Below are 23376 nucleotides of genomic sequence, written 5' to 3' on the forward strand. Positions count from 1 at the left end.
ACACTAGATGGCACTACAGACCTCAGTGGACAAATGTTTCATTAAGAAACCAATGTCGGTATGCCAGGATCCATGTAAATCGTCATGTCTTTAAATCCATCCATTCATTTTCTACCGCTTATTCCCTTCGGGGTCGCGGGGGGCGCTGGAGCCTATCTCAGCTACAATCGGGCGGAAGGCGGGGTACACCCTGGACAAGTCGCCACCTCATCGCAGGGCCAACACAGATAGACAGACAACATTCACACTCACATTAAATCCATTTATTAGAATTGTTGTTGGATTCCCAGCTGACTTAGAGTGAGAGGCAGGGTACACTGACTGTCACCTACTAATACAGGACACATCTAGGCTATAGACAAACTAGCATTCGCACTAAGGACGATTTTAAGTTTTTAATGAACCTAACATTCATGGTTTTGAAATGTGGGGACTCTGGGGAGAGTGTTCAATCGGAGATGTTCGAATAGAGATTTTCAGATTGTGAGCCAGTCGTTCTAGGCCACGGTATTACTTTGCCTTTAAATTGGTTTGAAAATGTGTTGGTTTTTTTTCTCAAGCTGCACTCACAGGGCGATATCACACTTTGAAAACCACAGACATAGGCTATTATATATATATATATACCGTATTTTTCAGAGTATAAATCGCACCGAAGTATAAGTCGCACCTGCCGAAAATGCATAATGAAAAAGGAAAAAAACATATATAAGTCGCACTGGAGCCCGGCCAAACTATGAAAAAAACTGTGACTTATAGTCCGAAAAATACGGTGTATATATATATATATATATATATATATATATATATATATATATATATATATATATATATATATATATATATTGCTCAGCACAAGAAATACTTTACACACATACAGTTGTTGACAAAATACACTGTACATTATATACCTCAGCTAACTAAACTATGGAAATGTATAATGTAAATCATATAGCAATACGGTCTCACTGCACAGCAGGCCAGCAGTTAGCTGAGTCCGCAATCCATGGTGAGGCACAACTGAGTGACGTGCCTCAACTGGCTGCTGATCACCGCACCGTCTTTTCTCAGTATTTGAACGGCAAATGTGAAAATTCAGCGATTTTGAATAAAAATAATCTAAAACTGGTGAAGTTAATTGGAAAATAACTTTATAGTATAATCACTGAATACATATAACAATTTAATTAATTTTTTTTCTTTTTACATTTTCTTTCTTTCCATGATGGCAGGTGAGGCCCTCCAGTGATCGCACATCAATGATATATATATATATATATATATATATATATATATACATGGTGCAGTTCAGCTAAATGTGTTGGTTTTCTGAGATGGACTTGTTTCTTCAGCATTGTGAACACGTTTAAGTCAGAACTTTGGGAAGGCTAAAACCTTAATTCTAGCCGGATTTAGCCATTCCTTTACAACTTTTGAAGTGTGTTTGGGGTCATTGTCCTGTTTGAACACCCAACTGCGCCCAAGACCCAACCTCTGGGCCTATGATTTTAGGTTGTCCTGAAGAATTTGGAGGTAATCCTCCTTTTTCATTGTCCCATTTAAAGCACCAGTTCCATTTGCAGCAAAACAGGCCCAGAGCATAATGCTATCACCACCATGCTTGACGGTAGGAATGGTGTTCCTGGGATTAAAGGCCTCACCTTTTGTCCACCAAACATATTGCTGGGTATTGTGGCCAAACAGCTCAATTTTTGTTTCATCTGACATCACATGGACAAAGATAAGACCTTCTGGAGGAAAGTTCTGTGGTCAGATAAATAGATATATATATACCGATGTATATATATATATATATATATATATATATACCGATGTATATGTATATATGTATATGTATATACATATATATATATATATAAATATATATATATATATATATATATATATATGTATCCATATATATACACACATATATATATATATATATATGTATGTAATAGGGCTGTGAATCTTTGGGTGTCCCACGATTCGATTCAAAATCGATTCTTGGGGTCACGATTCGATTCAAAATTGATTTTTCTTTTTCAATTCAACACGATTCTCGATTCAAAAACTTTTTTATTTTATTTTTTTTAATGAAAACAATACACATCAATACCATAATAATGCAATACAATTTCAAAACCAAACAGCTGAGAAGATGTAAAATACAATCTATTCAATATCTTAAATTGAGTCAGCTTATCGTTAATGCTTCTAAAGGGCTTATTGGCATTTTTCCAAATATCATTCCATGATATGTCTCTTTCATCTAAAATGTCCATCATCCATTTCCGAACACATGCATCATTTGCATTTCTAGTGTGGTGTTCATTTATTATTCCATAAAATACTTTAATTAATTTCTTAAATGTATCTTGATTTAAAAGTGCATCTTCCAGTTCATGGCTATTTAAAGACATACTTTCAGAGGATATGCATTTATTTACAGCATGTTTTAAAGAGATAGAATTTAAGAAAATTATTTCTGGGTACATTATATTGATCAACTAAATCATTGAACGGTTTAAAAGAGTTTTTATTAATAATATGATGAGTTTTGTCTTTCCCTGTTGTCCATTTAACCACATTTTTATTAATTATGATATTAGGATTGTACCAAAGCGGTTGATTGACAGATGTCATTGACTTGATTCCTAGTATTTTCTGACACAGTTTTAGAATGTTAAAGGTGGCTTCTATTGGGCTCTGCCTCAATTCATTAGGTATTTTTTAAATATAATATAAACTCCCCACATCAATGTCCAAATTCATTAACAGATTTTTTTCTATGTTGATCCAGTCCTTATCTGCAGAAGAATGAAATAAGTGGCTTGCTTCTTCACAAGCGAAGCAGATATAATAATGTAAGAAGTTTGGTCATTGTAGTCCTCCTTTATCTTGTGTACCAGACAACCTTAAGTATGAACATCTGGCCTTCTTTCCACACCATATACAATGTGATATCATTGTATGTATTTTCTTAAACCAACTTTTATTAATTAGGACAGGCATAATTTTCAGTATATAATTAACTGCTGGCAGTATACTCATTTTTACTATGTTCACCCGACCCCAAAGTGATATTTGGAGACGTGACCAGCGTTCCATTTTGGATTCTATCTTATTTTTCAAATGTTTAAGATTTAGATCTCTGCTTGTATAAAGGTTTGGTGTAATGTGTAGTCTTAGATATATGATTTTTGCCTCTTTCCATTTCTGTCTTCCTGTAATGTTTGTCTGATCTTGAATTGGATTGTGCTGAAAATATTAATTTCCCCTCGGGGATTGTTAAAGTATTTCTGATTCTGATTCTGATTCTGATTAGATTAGATTAGATTAGTTTTTTTCAAAGGGGACAATGCAATTTCATAAAACACATGACCACTTATAGTTAAAAAAGCCAGAATTAGCCAGAAGGCTAGTTTTCATGTGTAGTCCCCTGGCCATGATGTTAAAAAGGCAGTAAAATTACAATTTAAAAGAAAAGAAAGAGAGAGAAAAAGAAAAAAGCACACAATACATATACAATATGATCAAAAATATGGTAACACTTTAGTATAGGGAACATATTCACCATTAATTAGTTGCTTATTAAAGTGACACAGACTTAATTTAGAGTTATTTGTACACTAGGGGAACATATACGGGTTCGGGTTAGGGTTAGGTTTACTAATAAGCAATAAGGGTTAGGGTTAGTTAACTCTTAGTTATTGGCTTACTGGTTGTTTAACAAGGCCATGCAGAATAAGGCATTAATAAGTATTTGATAATTACTAATTACGAGCCAATATGTTACTAATTTGCATGATAATAAGCAACTAATTAATGGTGAATATGTTCCCCATACTAAAGTGTTACCAAAAATAAAATACAACATCACAACATAACATTTATCTTAGCATCAAAACAAGCTCATCTTTTAGTGCTGGCAGCTGTAGGCGTTGATAAGCCACATTTTCAATTTGATGCATACAGTTGCAAATATGGTATGGCACATGTGCCCCATTCACATTACAACACGTCCGAAAAGGAGTGGGGAGAAGCACAGCTTATAAAATGAGTTAGACACCCCTGCTCTATTGTGCAGCATGGGAAGGGTATTCATAATGTCTTTTTGTGGCATTATTTTGAGTGTGATCTTAAATAGTGGGACAACTACCTTGCATTGTACAACATTTCTTAAGATTAAACATATGGCTTATATTTCAACAAAAGCACTGCACTATTGTGTAATTGTTTGAATGAATTGTGCCGTTTGTGGACAAGAACATTAGTTGCATGGGTTTGCGTGCGTGTGCGTGTGCGTGTATGAACTAGTCTCGCTTCCGCCCCCTAGCGGCAGACACTGTAGTACTTCTCCGGCGGATGACTCCTGGCCGCACACATCTTGTTGAGCGCCGCAGCGTCGCTGTCGTTGTCGAAGCTCCGACACGGTGACGCGTATGGACCGGTAACAACCCCCTGGACTCCTCTCTGCGCCTCCTTCCCAACCGACGAGTCCAATTTCCGCCACCTTTCCCGGGCCCTCTCTCCTTTGCGCGGGGGGGCTAAGAGGAGAAAAGCGGGGCTTGGTGCGGCGAAGGCGGCGAAGTGTCCTCGATGGCAGGCTGGAAGGACGGCTCGGTCCAGGAGAAGTACCGGCTGGTTGTCGTGGGCGGCGGCGGTGTCGGCAAATCGGCCCTGACGATCCAGTTTATTCAGGTCAGTGAGGTTACGCGCCCTCCCCTTCTCCGCTGCCCAAAACACGGCGCGGCACGACGGGTAAAGAGAGGCCGGGCGGAGCTCCACCAAGCGGGCACGGGGTTTGTTTTCCTCGCCGCTACTTTGCAGAGGCCTGCAGCAACTTAGCGAGTGACTGTTTGATTCATGGGGAAGCTTATTTAATTCCAGTGCACCCTCAGCACTTCTGCACTGTTTAGAAGAAAAGGGAAGTGAACTTATTGTCATTCGACCAGTGCTCTGTTTGCAGGGGAAAAGTTGCACTAAAGTTGTCTCATTTGAAGCACGGAGAAGAAAAAAAAGTGCAGTTCTGAGCAAAGTCAATCACATGAGAAATATGCTGAAGCGCACAGGAAGGCATTTGTCTCGCTTGACTACTTGTAAGTAAGTCGGGTGTTCATAAAACGATGATTACCTTGGAGTTTTGATGCCTTTTCCTCAAAGACTATACCGTGTGTCCAGACTGTTCTTCAGGGTTGGCACCCATACAACCATCTGTCTGCCCCAGGGTCAGCTGTAGCTTACCACCACCATTCTTCTTGTGAGACAATTGATGAAATTACATACAAACGACGCTTCCCAGAATCAAACTCAGGTCCATCAATCCATCCATTTTCTACCGCTTGTCCCTTATGGGGTTGCAGGGGGTGCTGCAGCCTATCCCAGTCATATGGCATAAAAGGTAGATGTGAGGATTGCTATGCTATTATACATTGTTTTTCCCCCCCCCAAATTGTGTGTTATTCATACCGCTCTGTGCGGTAAACGGCTTGGATTAAGTTTGCTGACAAATTTAATATTATGCTCCGTTATTCTTTGATTCTGCTCAGCGGCCTTGCGGTTACACCAGGGGTCGGGAACCTTTTTGGCTGAGAGAGCCATGAAAGCCAAATATTTTAAAATGTATTTCCGTGAGAGCCATATAATATTTTTTAACACTGAATACAACTAAATGTGTGCATTTTTAAGTAAGACCAATATTTTTAGAGTATAATAAGTCTCTTATTCTTTTTAATAACATTGTTATTCTGAAGCTAACCAATAATAAATAAAATACTTCTTAACATTAATGCGACTTCTTGAACAGGTGCGGTAGAAAACGGATGGATGGATTAAAATGCATGAGAATGTTTTATATTTTGAACGTTATTTTTAACACTGTGATTACCAGCTGAATTATTCATTACTTATCGTGTTAAGCAATGTCAGCTAAGATTTATCTGAGAGCCAGATGCGGTCATCAAAAGAGCCACATCTGGCTCTAGAGCCATAGGTTCCATACCCCTGGGTTAGAGTGTCCGCCCTGAGATCGGTAGGTCGTGAGTTCAAACCCCGGCCGAGTCATACCAAAGACTATAAAAATGGGACCCTTTACCTCCCTGCTTGGCACTCAGCATCAAGGGTTGGAATTGGGGGTTAAATCTCCAAATTGATTCCAGAGTGCGGCCACTACTGCTGCTCAATGCTCCCCTCACCTCCCAGGGTAGTGAACAAGGGGATGGGTCAAATGCAGAAGACACATTTTACCACACCTAGTGTGTGTGTGTAACAATCATTGGTCCTTTAACTTGAACTCAACTTAACTTAACTGTTGGCATTTGAAAACATTTTTATTCTCTTTCCAGAGTCCAAACATACCGCAAATCTTTCAATGGAGCTTTGGCGTTTTATGTGTTGTCAAATCCTGCAAAAGCCTCGATACGTGCCTCGCGTAAAGGCTCCCTCCATTACTCGACACACGCCTCGAAGTGAACTGTGGAGTGAATTATATCTATACAGCGCTTTTCTCTAGTGACTTAAAGTTAAAGTTAAAGTACCACTGATAGTCACACACACACTAAGTGTGGTGAAATTACCCTCTGCATTTGACCCATCCCCTTGTTCCACCCCCTGGGAGGTGAGGGGAGCAGTGAGCAGCAGCGGTGGCCGCGCTCAGGAATCTTTTTGGTGATTTAACCCCCAATTCCAATCCTTGATGCTGAGTGTCAAGAAGGTAGGTAATGGGTCCCATTTTTATAGTCTTTGATATGACTCGGCCGGGGTTTGAACTCACAACCTACCAATCTCAGGGCGGACACTCTGACCACGAGGCCACTGAGCAGGTTTAAGTGAAACCCATTATCTTAGTTACATTTAAACCAGTGTGGGTGGCACTGGGGAAGGACACAGAGGCAGTGACTAGGATGGCAGAAGTAGGGATCGAACCTGGAAACCTCAAGGTGCTGGCAGGGCCGCTCTACCAACTGAGCCACGCCGCCCTTCGAAGCGTCCGCACAGCTCGTCACATCAATAGATTAAGCACACTACTGCCACCCGCAGGATATGTGCACGCCGGCCGTTGTCCTACTATTTTGGTATGCTACAAATCGTTCCGCCTCTGAATGGGGTGGCACCTGGGGTGGGCTATCTGACTCTAGGGGTGGCACGTGCCACCCAAAGCCACCCCCTAGACACGCCACTGCCTTTTTCTCTTCCTATAGACTCTTACACTAAACTTGTATTAAATGGCATATTTGTAGACAAGGTGCATTCCAACACTTTGCTTCAACCTCCCTGACCCTCATGGTGTTGCCCTCACCATTCACTAAAACACACGCAAATAAATGACACACTCTGCCCTTTCCAGTGTGTGTGAGTGTGTGTGTGTGTGTGTGTGTGTGTATGTGTATAGAAGTGATGCTGGCTTTTGCCTCCAGAAGAAAAGATTGCAGGCAGCTGCATGTCTCCACACTGTCAGACAATAGTGGGCTGGTACTTGTTTCAGAGTGGGGGTGAAAAGCTCGTGGTGAATGTGTGGTGTGTGTGCGTGTATGTGTGTGTTGGAGTTGTGTCTAATGAGGGTTCAAAAAGCTCATTAACTGCATACCAAGTAAAAAGGGATCAGATAGCGACGGTCCAAATTCCTGCCAAAGCCCATTGACCCTGCCAACCCGCAGTTAGCGTCGAGCGAGCATTTAAAGCAGAATATCAAATTTGCACATTTTAATAGTTAAATTGGAATATTACATTGATTGGCCATTTCACGTTGAACACAGCTACATCTAACTACATCGAGAGATAAGCTAGCTTCTATGACAACACGAAATGCTAGGGGTGTAACGGTACGTGTTTTGTATTGAACCGTTTCGGTAGGGGGGTTCCGGTTCGCTTCGGAGGTGTACCGAACGAGTTTCCACACAAACATATGAAGTAGCCGCCTAAGCTAAAGTCTGGATGGATGGAAGCTGCTCCGCTTCCTTCTGCCTTTTCTCTGTCAATACTCTGCAGCACCCAGCATTGTCCCACCCACAGAACCATCTGATTGGTTAGAACTATAGCGGTAACAGCCAATCTGCAGTGCGTATTCAGAGCGCATGGATTCAGTGCTTCTGCGGTGGAGTTAGCAGATAGGCGTTTAGCAGGTGTTATAAGGCAGCGTACTCTCCCCAAATTAAAATAAACACCTCCCAGTCAACTACTAGTAACATCACTATGAGCCCGTTGACGTTCTAGAAACAAACTGCAGCTCAGCTCGTTCGCAGTCCTGGCTTGAGGTGAAGGCTAATTAGCTTTTAGAGTAACGTTAGCTCATTGTGCGGTGTGTGTGTGATAAAAATCAACTACAGGCTTCCCAAATGCTGTAATAAATTAAGCATGATGAGTTGACTTGAAACTGTTTAATGTTGCACTTTTTATATGTAGAAGAAAAGTTTTAAAATTGTATTTAATCTGAGCAACAACTTAAGGCAGTTTAATGTTGATTAATGTGGGCAGAATTATTATAGTGTTCCCAATGTTAAAAGGATAAAGCCATTATTTACAAATTTGGTAAATAAATAACCAACAAATGTATATTTTGTTGTTTTCTTACTGTACAGAAAATGAACCGAACCGTGACCTCTAAACCGAGGTACGTACCGAACCGAAATTTTTGTGTACCGTTACACCCCTACGAAACGCGTTTGAGTTTTTAATGCACGACACAATGCGACAAAGCACCAATCTGTACTGACTGAAAAACATGAACAATCATACTATCTGTAGAGTATTATTTTATGTTCTGTTTGTACACAGCTAGCCAGACAGTGTATGCTGTCTGTCATGATACACACATTACGTGCTGCGTGTATGATCAATATAAAGTGTGACCCACTCGATGGACAGTTTTCTCTTTGGTCAAGCTGGCCGGGGAAATTTCTTCTGATGTATTTTGGGTGAGCATGCCATTTATGTTGAAAAAGCTTATCTCCAAATTCCACATTCGAATCGCTTTCACCTTACTGTGTCGGCTTCCGTCTGCTCCAATGGTTGACCCTTTTCTTCGTGCTTGCCTCTAGAAGCAGCAGTTCATCCTCCGTTCATTTAGCTTCAAAAAGATAAAGATATGAATCCTCATTTGTCCAAAAATAGTCGTTTTTGTTGTTTGTTACCAAGTCTGCCATAATTAGAACACACACAAGAGTTTTGTATTTGGAAGTAAGAACACACAGTTGTTGCCAGAAGTCGGAAGTGCGCTGCTATGGAAAAGGAAATAAATTCAAGTTTTTTGTTGCAGACGATTTAAAAAGTCTGTTTTTTTTTCTCCTTTTGCTCCGGCATACTTTTTGCAGCCATTAACTTCTGTAGCCACCATTAACTTCAGTAGCCCTTGCCTGCCCCCTTAATTCCTTAGCAGAGATTTAAAACATGGCTAATGCTAACAAGACGTTTGTTCCAAAGAAAATAATGATGTTGTCAGTCGTTTGGTTTTGCGACAACCAGCGTGGAACAAATGACTGCACGCTGCAAAGTTTATTTAAAAAAGGCAGCAGTACAAACTTATTCTAGCATCTGAAAGCAAAGCTCCCAGTCGAGTGCGGGAAATGCAACTCTGCAAGCCGAACAAGACCGCAACAACAAACACTGGTTAAAATAGCAGATGACTGTGGTGTATCATCATACACAAGGTATGTATGATGATACCATGTATGATGAGAAAGTAACACAATGGACAGATCGCTTAAGCAGTCGCTCTGCCCACTGCCAAGATGTATGAATGAAAAAGCCTGCCTTTATCACTTACTAAAACTATTATATAGTATTTTCAATGTTTTACTTGATTATTTGCATACAACATATATTACTTCATTTTTATTTACACAGGTATTTTATTCAAGACAGAAGTTTAAAGTTTTCACATTATTAATCTCAATGTTCGAAATTATTATTTATTTGCATGCCATGTTTTTGTTAACAGAAGTATTTTATTCAAGACAGATGTATTACTTCCCAGAGGAGGCTTTTAATTTAATTCTTTGAAAAGTTGTCCTTAAAAAGTACACATTTATATCTGGTCTAAAAGAACAACATTATTCAAATTAGAATGTGCTAAGAGTAAGACGTAGTGCATGCAGTGTCATTTCAAACTGGTAGTTTTTGATCTAATAAAATAAAAACTTGTTTTGAATTATCTCTGTCATTTGTATTTAGTTTTTTTTTTTAAAAAGTAGGGAAAAATCGGGAAAATAAATCGTAAATCGGAATTTTTGTGAAAAAATTGGAGATTTTATTTTTAGGCCAAATCTCCCAGGCCTTGGTCATAGGTGAGCTGGAGCCTATGCCGGATGACTCTGGGTGAGAGGCACTATACTATTATTATTTTTGTGTACTAATATCATTATTATTATTACACCCTGGACTCCATGTAACTTTCAATGGTTTTCAGCCGACCTACAGATTGTCTCGGTTCTGTTCAAAGTTGTATCCTTACCTCCGTCGCGAAAGCACTTGTTCATGTGGAGTTCAGTTGGTTTTCTTTGATGTGTAGTGAGTGTGGTTCTCTTACTGGGCATGTGTAAAATGCCATGTGATGACCTTTGCTGTGAATTGGTGCTATAAACATGTAACTGACCCTTACCCACAAAAAGCAAAATGAAAAGCATAATGGACAGCGTTAATCCTTTGATCCTGAACGGATGATTTCATGAGGTATGCTGAGCTCTGGTCGCATGTTGGATCTTATGGAGTAAGTGTTATAAAATAGCAACAAAAAAGAGAAAAACTCACTCATAGCTGAATTGAAGTCTGGGGTGACACCATGCATGACAGCAGTTTAGTTTAGTACGATTTTAGAGACATATTTTTTTATCACATTACAAACTGTACTGGTCGTACAGTGTTGGGTGTTTGACTTAAAAGGTCTCAGACTAGTATATACTGTATTATTGGTTTTTTTATACAGCTGAAGAAAAAAATGTAAGTATCACAGTTAATAAATCTAAAGATTATAATGTAATCACAGTAAAAACAACACATGGCACTATTCCACCAGAAGGTGTGTTTCTTCCATGATTTGGGAAGCAAATACTGGCTTTAGGCTTGGATCCCAGTGTGTGTTTGGGATCTGTTAATCCGCCCTCGTGCTCCTCTGGCATAAGCACAGCTGTGTAAGTGAGCGAAGAGGAGATGTTGACAGCGTGAGGAAGAGCCGTACAACCTCTTCCGAGCTCTCCTGCCAGCGGAGAAGTCCTAACAGCTGCATGTGAAGTCGAGGCTTCCCCCAAGAACTGCTGTTAAAAGTCAGGGTGGGACGGGTTGAAGGTGGGAGGGGTCTGAACCAGTCTGGGTGGGATAATGTTAATGGTCATGGACTATGTGGAATTTGGCCCGTAGGCAAAGGAAGTCACTTGACTGCTGCTGCTGCACGTAGGACCTCCTAGTTTTACATGGAAATATGTGACCTGCTTCCTGGATCAGTGGGACAGTTTATGTGTGTCAAATCTTAGAATAAGGCTTATTGTTTTGCCAAAAATATAGTGGGCTTAACATGTATTTCCTCATGTGCACATCAGTGTTCATTTAAAGATTTTGCGTATTTGCTATATATTACAGAGATTGTTCACAAAATGTTGGACAACGTCAATATTGTTTATAATTGTTTATAAAGATAATGCTTAGCTAACACTGTTGTAGAAGTATTTATTTAACAATATATTATTGTGGTTGTGGTATGCAGTGGTAGTTTAGAAAAGGTGTGAATTAAGTATCAGTCGAGGTGGGAAAAATGATAGATTCTGCGATGCATCACGTTTAGAACGTGGGCTATTCATGAATCGATGGAAAAATGTCCAAACATCAATTATTTACATATGTTAATTAAAGTAATACAGAAGGTTCTAAAATGCGGCATTATTGCTAATGTTGTCTAAACATTACTTCTAGGTTCGGTTCAAACTAACCAAGAGAAAACTATTAGCTAACTTCTTTTAACGTTATGCCTTAGCTGGGTTAGCGTGGAAATACAGGGAGGAGGAGAGGACAAGCTATGCTAAGATAGCGTGAATGTGAAGTAGCGAAACCACAAAAGAATACACCCCCCCCCCTCTCTAGGGGGGGGGGGGGGTGTATTGTAAACATATTATTAATACTATTAATAATTATAAATGTATTGAATTGTAATCGTAATCTAACCGTGAGGTGCCCAAAGATTACCACCTCTAGGAATCAATGTTCACATTTCACTATAAATTGTATAAGGGGGCCGCTGTTGAAAATCAAGTTAATTGTATTTGCTATATAGCGTCAGATCACAACAGCAGTGATTTAAAGGGCTCATATTCTGCAAAACCCACTTTTTTGCCTGCTTGCATCTGTTTTTGTTTATATGGGATCCCCATTAGTGCCGGAAATATGAATTCAAAGCATGGAGGTGTTGAGGAGATATTTATAAAACAATTGTGTTCCTTGTTCCAAGTGAGCTGTTTGAGATTTGCTTTGACTCCTGACATATGCAAACTTGTGTGAGTCCGCCATTTTTAGTCCAAACAAAAATACGAACCCCGTTTCCATATGAGTTGGGAAATTGTGTTAGATGTAAATATAAACGGAATACAATGATTTGCAAATCCTTTTCAACCCATATTCAGGTGGAATTCTTTCCCATTCTTGCTTGATGTACAGCTTAAGTTGTTCAACAGTCCGGGGGTCTCCGTTGTGGTATTTTAGGCTTCATAATGCGCCACACATTTTCAATGGGAGACAGGTCTGGACTACAGGCAGGCCAGTTTAGTACCCGCACTCTTTTACTATGAAGTCACGTTGATGTAACACGTGGCTTGGCATTGTCTTGCTGAAATAAGCAGGGGCGTCCATGGTAACGTTGCTTGGATGGCAACATATGTTGCTCCAAAACCTGTATGTACCTTTCAGCATTAATGGTGCCTTCACAGATGTGTAAGTTACCCATGTCTTGGGCACTAATACACCCCCATACCATCACAGATGCTGGCTTTTCAACTTTGCGCCTATAACAATCCGGATGGTTCTTTTCCTCTTTGGTCCGGAGGACACGACGTCCACAGTTTCCAAAAATAATTTGAAATGTGGACTCGTCAGACCACAGAACACTTTTCCACTTTGTATCAGTCCATCTTAGATGAGCTCAGGCCCAGCGAAGCCGACGGCCTTTCTGGGTGTTGTTGATAAACGGTTTTCGCCTTGCATAGGAGAGTTTTAACTTGCACTTACAGATGAAGCGACCAACTGTAGTTACTGACAGTGGGTTTCTGAAGTGTTCCTGAGCCCATGTGGTGTTATCCTTGACACACTGATGTCGCTTGTTGATGCAGTACAGCCTGAGGGATCGAAGGTCACAGGCTTAGCTGCTTACGTGCAGTGATTTCTCCAGATTCTCTGAACCCTTTGATGATATTACGGACCGTAGATGGTGAAATCCCTAAATTCCTTGCAATAGCTGGTTGAGAAAGGTTTTTCTTAAACTGTTCAACAATTTGCTCACGCATTTGTTGACAAAGGGGTGACCCTCGCCCCATCCTTGTTTGTGAATGACTGAACATTTCATGGAATCTACTTTTATACCCAATCATGGCACCCACCTGTTCCCAATTTGCCTGTTCACCTGTGGGATGTTCCAAATAAGTGTTTGATGAGCATTCCTCAACTTTATGAGTATTTATTGCCACCTTTCCCAACTTCTTTGTCACGTGTTGCTGGCATCAAATTCTAAAGTTAATGATTATTTGCAAAAAAAAAAAAATGTTTATCAGTTTGAACATCAAATATGTTGTCTTTGTAGCATATTCAACTGAATATGGGTTGACAATGATTTGCAAATCATTGTATTCCGTTTATATTTACATCTAACACACTTTCCCAACTCATATGGAAACAGGGTTTCCACGTGTGACACGAAATGCTCTGTTATTGGTTGTATTAACCAGCACAGGTCACTCGTGAAACCTCCAGTTTCATCTGAAGAAATGCATGCTTAACTTTTGTGTTTTGTGTCAATAAAGTCTCTTCGTGTGTACAAACCACATTGAAGATAGCATTTTTTTTCCAACCTCCAAGACAATATATAGAATGATTTTCCTAGAAATCAAATTTAATGGCAGGGTCAGTGACTACAACAGGGAAAACAAAAAAAACATTGAATATCAAGCAAAAGTTAATTATTTTTAGCAATTCAACTTCAAATGTGTAACTAATTTGTGATATAAACTCACTAGATTCAAAGTGAGATATGTCAAGCCTCTATTTCTTATAATTTTGATGATCGAGGCTTACAGTTTTTTAAAACCTCAATTTTAAATTTGAGGTTTTCATAAACTGTAAGCCATCCATCCATTTTCTACCGCTTGTCCCTTTCGGGGTTGTGGGAGGTGCTGGAGCCTATCCCAGCTGCACTCAGGGGGAAGGCGGGGTACACCCTGGACAAGTCGCCACCTCATCGCAGGGCCAACGCAGATAATTAGAACACACATAAGCGTTTTGTATTTGGAAGTTGCTCGAAATCGGACGTGCGTTGCCATGGAAACGGAAATCAGTGCGCGGAAGAAGTCAGTCCCAGCATTGTAATTATGATGATTGTTATGAAAGTGTCTGTTACTACACTTGCAGTGTGTATACAAAACATTGATGGAGGGTTTTGAAGTTGTTTTAGAGGGCTTTGAAGGTTACAGCGGTGACTCCCATTAGCCGCATCTTCCAAGCGTTTTTTTATCATCTTTAAAATCCTAATTAAAAAAAAGACGTGTGTTCATGTCTTTAATAATGATTGTGAACGATAGGCAAAATTTAAAAAAAAGTGCAGTTGCCCTTTAATGATACATAGATATAGTAAATTACCAATATTACTAATTCTTTAGAGCTTGCATGCCCCACCCCAGTCAGAGAGAGAGTAGGGGAAAAAGACAGTATGTGCTGAGGCAGATAGTTTTTTTGGGGGGAAGGGGATTTAGTGTACAAAAGATGATGTCGCTCGCTTGGCAGCAACAGAGTGACTGGTCCTGTCGGCCACCCCTCGATGCCAAGCAGTTGACTCAAGCTGAGATAGCATTGGGATGACATAACATTGAGTCATCTGACAAACGTTGTGGAACACAGAGTGTTGTTTAATGTGACGCCCGTGAGGGAGGAAGCTTCGAAGTACGGGAAAACATGACTCACATTGGAGGCTGCATGTGGGGTAATCTATGTATGTGTATCAGTTTTAACACTTAACACTTTAAACATTATAAAATACCAGTCATGTTTCCTTAAAGTCAAATGCAATACTGGACAAACAAATATTTTGCAACTGTCCAAGCACATCACTTGATAGTTTTTGTAGATCTCAGATATGTTGATGTATTTATTTCACATGCATGTGTTTCCCTGTTTGTTGCACTCCTACTCATTTTGCACATACCTCACATTCTTGCATCAGTGTGGGTTTCTCCATTTGTTCGTTTGTGTGCAACTTATACATTGTGGCATGTAGAGACAAGGTAAAGTTGTTGATTAAGCTTCTACTTCATCAACTAGTGACCCTTGACTTTGTCACATGCTATACTGCTGAGTGCAATAAAGCCTACTGACCATAAGTTGTTCATATCCTGGAAAACAGTGGATTTGGTTTGTTAGAGCAGACTAAACTGTGACGAGACCTTTTGGGTTAGACTGTGGCCACCCCCTTCGTGCTATCCTGTGGGTTAATGACACACATGTTTAACTCTGATTGGAGAGTCACCCGTTTATTTCTCATACACATGTTGGCTGGAGAGAAAGGAGAATGTGTCAAAAACACCATGATTCTTGTGGACATAAAAAGTTTAGGTATACATTGGGTTTTATTTCATCTGTGTCTCAATAGGAGGTTAATGAGAGATGTAGTCCTCCTTTCTTCAAAACTATACAATAGCTATGGTTATGCTTGATTTTGTAACTCAACAATTACCTTAATGTTGTCATGATTTCAAACATGTTGGGCTAGAACCTTATTACATTTTATTTCAGTTGGCATTTTAGACAAGGGCAGTTAGCATACACTTAACTCATTTAAACTTTTTGTTTTAGCATGGCAACATAGTGGTTTGCACATCTGCCTCACAGTCAAGGAGAGACACTGGTTCAAATGTCCGTAGGATCTTCTGTGTGTGGAGTTTGCATGTTACATATATATATATATGTATGTGTATATATATATATATATATATATATATATATATATATATATATATATATATATACATATATATATATATTAGCCTGGCTAATTTGGCAGTAAGAGGATATATGGGCTTATTGTTCTTCCACCATAGAAGCTTATTGTTCTTCCACCATAGAAGTGGGTCAAAATCTAGTTTCTAATGCAATATGGTCTTAAATCTGCTGCCATAAAAAAATGTGTTATTGCTTTAGCCCTGCCTGACTCGCCGAGGAGAGGCTGCTTGAATGCGGTGGTGACGTTTCAAATGGGTTAGCATGTTTGACGTGTTGTCAGAAGCAGTTGCTGAACAATGTCGGCAAACCTACGTCCTCCAGTGTTGTATCACGCAGCCAAAGTGTTCCCAAACGGGAGATCTTAACGAGGCAGGAGGGTCTTCCAGCTCTTTCTTTTACATGTTGTCGTAGCCCGGTCGCTGCTAGCATGCCGTGTGTTGTGCCTCGGTGTGCATTGTTTACACAACGTGCGGTACGCTACTTAATATGTCCGTGTGGAAACTCGTTCGGTACACCTCCTAACCGAACCGAAACCCCTGTACCGAAACGGTTCAATACAATTACACGTACCGTTACACCCCTAGTATATATATATATATATATATATATATATATATATATATATATATATATATATATATATATATATATATATATATATATATATACAGCACGGTGGAAGAGGGGTTAGTGCGTCTGCCTCACAATACCAAGGTCCTGAGTAGTCGTGAGTTCAATCCCGGCCTCGGGATCTTTCTGTGTGGAGTTTGCATGTTCTCCCCGTGACTGCGTGGGTTCCCTCCGGGTACTCCGGCTTCCTCCCACCTCCAAAGACATGCACCTGGGGATAGGTTGATTGGCAACACTAAATTGGCCCTAGTGTGTGAATGTGAGTGTGAATGTTGTCTGTCTATCTGTGTTGGCCCTGTGATGAGGTGGCGACTTGTCCAGGGTGTACCCCGCCTTCCGCCCGATTGCAGCTGAGATAGGCTCCAGCGCCCCCCGTGACCCCGAAGGGAATAAGCGGTAGAAAATGGATGGATGGATATATATATATATATATATATATATATATATATATATATATATATATATATATATATATATATATATATATATATATATATATATTAGGGCTGCAACTAACGATTAATTTGATAATCGATTAATCTGTCGATTATTACTTCGATTAATCGATTAATAATCGGATAAAAGAGACAAACTACATTTCTATCCTTTCCAGTATTTTATTGGGAAAAAAAACAGCATACTGTCACTATACTTATTGTGATTATTGTTTCTCAGCTGTTTGTACATGTTGCAGTTTCTAAATAAAGGTTTATAAAAAAAATAAAATATATATATATATATATATATATATATATATATATATATATATATATATTTTTTATTTATTTAAAAAATTGCCTCTGCGCATGCGCATAGCATAGATCCAACGATGACTAAATTAATCGCCAACTATTTTTATAATCGATTTCAATCGATTTAATCGATTAGTTGTTGCAGCCCTGATATACTGTATATATATATAGAGAGAGAGAGAGCAATATATACATATATATATATATATATATATATATATATATATATATATATATATATATATATATATATATATATATATATATATATATATATATGTGTATGTATATATATATATATATATATATATATATATATATATATATATATATATATATATATATATATATATATATATATATATATATATACACAGCACGGTGGAAGAGGGGTTAGTGCGTCTGCCTCACAATACCAAGGTCCTGAGTAGTCGTGAGTTCAATCCCGGCCTCGGGATCTTTCTGTTTGGAGTTTGCATGTTCTCCCCGTGACTGCGTGGGATCCCTCCGGGTACTCCGGCTTCCTCCCACCTCCAAAAACATGCACCTGGGGATACGTTGATTGGCAACACTAAAATTGTCCCTAGTGTGTGAATGTGAATGTGAATGTTGTCTGTCTATCTGTGTTGGCCCTGCGATGAGGTAGCGACTTGTCCAGGGTGTACCCCGCCTTCCGCCCGAATGCAGCTGAGATGGGCTCCAGCGCCCCCGCGATCCCAAAAGGGACAAGCGGTAGAAGATGGATGGATGGATGGATGAATATGTGACCAAATCTGCTGGGTCAAAAGTATACATACAGCAATGTTAATATTTGGTTACATGTCCATTGGCAAGTTTCACTGCAATAAGGCGCTTTTGGTAGCCATGCACAAGCTTCTGGTTGAATTTATGACCACTCCTCTTGACAAATGCAGTTCAGCTAAATTTGTTGGTTTTCTGACATGGACTTGTTTCTTCAGCATTGTCCACTCGTTTAAGTCAGGACTTTAGGAAGGCCATTCTAAAACCTTAATTGTAGCCTGATTTAGCTATTCCTTTACCACTTTTGACGTGTGTTTGGGGTCATTGTCCTGTTGGAACACCTAACTGCGCACAAGACCCAACCGCCGGGCTCAGGATTTTAGGTTGTCCTGAAGAATTTGGAGGTAATCCTCCTTTTTCATTGTCCCATTTACTCTCTGTAAAGCACCAGTTCCATTGGCAGCAAAACCGGTCCAGAGCATAATACTACCACCACCATGCTTGACGGTAGGTATGGTGTCACCTTTTCTCCTCCAAAATACTGCTGGGTATTGTGGCCAAACAGCTAAATTTTTGTTTCATCTGACACCACATGGACAAAGATAAGACCTTCTGGAGGAAGGTTCTGTGGGCAGATGAAACAAAAATGATTATAGCAAAACATAGCTAATACGAATGCTAAGCCAAGGAAAGCTCTTAATTTAATTATTTGAGCATTTTTCCATAAAATGTACAATTTATATCTGGTTTAAAAAGAACAACATTATACAAATCAGAATTTTGCTAAGAGGAAGATGCAGTGTATGCAGTGTACTAATTTTTGATCTAATAAAAGAAAAACTTGTTTTGAATTATGCCTGTCATTTGTATTCGATGGTTTCCTTTAAAAAGTAGGGGAAAAAATCTAATTTTTTGCGTGAAAATTGGTGATTTTATGTTTAGGGTTTAGGCCATATCGCCCAGGCCTATATACCTGTGTGTGCGTGTGTGCGTGTGTGTGTGTGTGTGTGTGTGTGGGTGCGTGTGTGGGTGCGTGTGTGTGTGTGTGTGTGTGTGTGTGTGTGTGTGTGTGTGTGTGTGTGTGTGTGTGTGTGTGTGTATTTTTGTCCCCCTGCCTAGTTGCACTAGTTCATTTCTCTTCGCTTTGTAGCTAAGCTACCCGCTACATGGGTCTACAAATAGCTAAGCTCCTCGTTTAAAAAGTGGTAAAGCTACTGCCAGGCTACTAGGAAGTGTAGTTAAGCTACGTAGCTTCGCTACATGTAACGAACTACCGCCCAATACTGATTAGTAGTAATAGAAATGTTTCGAGTGGTTTCTGCCTTGTGCTATGGATCGAGTGTGTGTAAGTGTGTATGTTGATGCCTGCTGGATATTGATTGTCTACTATCTACTGTATATGCTTGCATCTTGTGATGTAATGGTCAGTATTGATGGAAAGGTGCTGAGTATTTCCACCCCTTTGCTATTATAAACAGTATTAATCATGTACAGTAAGTGTTCTACCAGAAGTAAAAAATGTTGGTGCTTGCTTAAAAATTTGGCGAATCTCTGTCCTTAAATACAGGGATGAAAACATTCCCGTTACTGAGGTAATATACTGGAACCTGGCTAAATGCCATGCAGCATACCGATGGAATGCACATTCTAAAGGGAGTTAAGGATGTGTAAAGACACTCCCACCCATCTGGCAACGCTCAAGAGACTAGCTGGTCGCTCCTTTTACTGCAAGATAATGAGGAACTAATGAGTATCCAGGGAGTCTGCACATGCTACAATACAAACTATCATAGCAAGAGACACAATTGTAGTATTTGGCCACATCCTTGGGTACGCCTGCACAGTCAGTTAATACTTCTCTCTCAGTGATAATCAAAACATTGATTATCTTTGCATTGCCCCTTCAGCAAAGTTTCATAGAAATCAGTGAACTAGTTTATGTTTGTTACCAGTCAGCACTCAAATTTGTTTTGTTTTGTTTTGCACATTTAAACTAGAATTACTCAATTGTGTTCTGAGCCTTTCAGACAGTCCTGCAGACAGATGGAGCGACGGGTTCCTCTGTGTTGTTTTGGCAATTGTTCTGTGTCCACACAATAGTATGTTCAAGGTCCACAGTATCAGGTCTCACATCTCATAGTCAACTCTGGCGATGGGAAAATTATTTTAGCATTTCACCCCCAACACCAAATTGTATTCACCGGTATAATTACTGTATAACAGATCAGTATCATAAGGGTGCCTTCACACTCATAGTTATCTGGTTTGAATTAGTTGATATTTTAGTCAACAAAATGTATCATAAAAGTCCATATGAGGCAGCTCTCTTCTTCTGTAAGTCGCAAAAAGAAGATTTGTAGTACTAAATAGTGAGTGAAACAGCCCAAATAAACATAGCTTAGAGCAAAAACAACATAATGTAGCGTTGATGTGGAAATGTAGAATATAACGGGAACCAGCTATTTTGTGTGACTGTGTGGGAACTAAATTTTTTTGGGATCGTTTATTTTAGAAAGCACCAAAAAAATCTTTTGTCTTCTTGTCTCTCATAATGATTGTGAACGATAGGCAAAAAACCCCAAAAGAGTGCAGTTCCCCTTAAATGCTAATGAGTTATTTTGGTCCACAAAGTTTGTGGCTCCATGAAGCGCTGTTTAATTTTTTTTCGGCACAAGCTGCATTATAGAACCAATTAAACTTGTATCCCAAAGGTACATTTGCACTACTGCTATATCATAAAATGTCTACTGCTGTCAAGAGATTAAACAATTGAGAGATTAATTCATCATAATCTGTAATTAAATCATCTAATTGTCAAATCATAAACAGCTAAGCTATTAATTAATTATAACTTTTAATTCTCTGATCTCCATCCATCCATTTTCTACCGCTTATTCTCTGATCTCCCATTTTTTAATTGCTTGACAGCACAATACTTTTTAATGTTATAACTGATTAAACAACATCTGCTAAATATGAATTTGATTAATTAATCACAATTAATGCTATAATTTTACACCGTCAATGTTGTGTTGACAGAAGGGCAAGTAAATGTAGATATTTGAACTGCTACTTGTCTTCACATCATCTCTGAAAGATTGCCTTTATTCCCGCAAGAAGATAAAAGATGAGGTCATTGACAGAAAAGCAGTGATTGTGTCATTGATGTCATTGTATTACCAGAAGATAGCGCTTACAAAGCATTTCATCTGATTGTTCTTATGTCATCCCCTTAAGGAACCAATCAGATTCTATATACTACTCTCTAGCCTTAGGAGGCATATTTGCTTTGGAGTTTTTGAGTGCGATGATACACTGTAATGTATTTCTTGTAGACTCCCCAATTATTCTGTTATTCCGTAAGGGAATAGCACATTTGTCTAGTTTTTGTACCATATACAGTTATGTTTTTAGTGTGGTTTACAACCTATTTTAGCTGAGGAGGCCTTGAGGTCTACTCTGTTATTCTTTTGAAACAGTGACTGTATCAGTTCCTCATGAATTGTTGTTTTTTATAATGCACCAGTCCTTGTTACAATGCCTGGTGCTGAGCTAGCTGCCAGACAGCTGGTGGACATTTGGTGTGTCTGATGCATAAAGTGTCCAAGCGGACTTAAGGACACCTGCTGTCCATCAGTATGAGGTGTGTCTGCATCTGCAGCTTCACCATATAGTTCAAATGTGCTGATGACAAAGAAGATCACACAAAGAAACAACTTTGTTTTCAATTTACCATTCTAGCGTTTGTTATCCTGATGATTGACAAACCGTGTCAGCGACACCAACAACATGACCTCCAACATAAATGTGAGTTTGGTTGAGTCACTTAAACAGTTGTTGTGTGCCTGTTGTTCTGATCTAAAAGGTGCAGCAACTGTAAACGGTTGTGTCTTCATGGACAGCTGGTGCCGGAAAACACGAGGTAAAGTTTTCAATTGGCATGCACCAGTGCAAGTTAACTAAACAGCTGTTTAACATATTGTCTGGTATGTATAACCAAAACAGTTCTCTCCACTTGCCTGACAGCTTATGATGCAGGCTAAAGCTGCCTACTTTGCATGCACAGCACACAGCCATCATGCTTACAGGTGGACTGTGGTATTAAATGTTAGACATCTCAATTGTAGGCTACTTTGGATTTTCAGAAACGCCCCACATTGGCATAAAAGACTTTGGTTTACAAGGTGTTTGAAGGGGGTTGTGGAGAGTGCCATCAAAAGTCAGGACCACACCAAAAACAGATTTTTCTGCAGTATGTGGTTGGAAAGGCTTGCTTATGTTGGAACCGTTTAGGACATATCCTGCATTTGAGACTGCTGGGAAGTACGAAATGTCCAGTTTAGAGTTTAAGCGGTTCAACCTCAAAGCATTCGAGACAAACTTTTAGAAAATGTCTGACAATAAGTGTAATAAAGATATGAGCTAGCCTTGTTGCCACCAAGTGGTACCAAAGTTTCCCTCACATGTAAATTAATTGTGGTAGCCCGTGGCGGACCGCAGCAGCAAAATAAAAGCCACAACAGCTTAAACATTTTTATTTATTTATTTGAAAACATATTAAAGTAATATAATGAATTGTAGCGTCCAGAAGAAGTCACACAAAGTTTGACGCTTTTTTAAAACATTTATTGACAATCTTACAACAGGCACAGTACCAATAGCTATTCCCTCCCGTGCACACATAAACATAAACATTAATACCAGCAGGTCATTACAATATGAAAGGATATATAGCCTATTGTTTGCGCACTATTGACTCGTGATGAACCAAAGATTTGGCCGCGGAAAAAATACTTTGATCACCGAAACGGCACTGCCAAAACAGGATGTTGTGATGACGTAAGCAATACGCGCAAATGTGGTTGTATTTTAATATATCCGAGATATACCTGCGGACAGCGATTTACAATATGTGCAATGTGCAAACATTTAGAAGAAAAACTTTGCGCTGCTGCGCCAGCCTAAATGTGAAATCAGGCTTGCTGCAGCTCTCACTGTTCATCACAGACATCGAGCAACAGAAGTAAAGAGTCTTCAAACACAAGTATAGTTTCCAATAATACCTGAAAAA

At 39.3% G+C, this 23376-nt stretch overlaps 1 protein-coding gene across 1 annotated transcript in view; it reads left to right on the forward strand.

Moving 5' to 3' along the window:
- Nucleotides 1-4372: 4372 nt before the first annotated feature.
- The window catches only part of rras2 (RAS related 2), a 70341-nt gene continuing 51337 nt past the window's right edge, over nt 4373-23376 (forward strand). The window contains exon 1 of the mRNA XM_061963947.1: nt 4373-4704. Within this exon, the coding sequence (XP_061819931.1) occupies nt 4603-4704 (102 nt within the window). The 5' untranslated portion in view covers nt 4373-4602. The remainder of the gene's footprint in view (nt 4705-23376) is intronic.

The sequence above is a fragment of the Nerophis lumbriciformis genome, linkage group LG06, assembly GCF_033978685.3.
Source record: "Nerophis lumbriciformis linkage group LG06, RoL_Nlum_v2.1, whole genome shotgun sequence".
Taxonomy (NCBI): Eukaryota; Metazoa; Chordata; class Actinopteri; order Syngnathiformes; family Syngnathidae; genus Nerophis; species Nerophis lumbriciformis.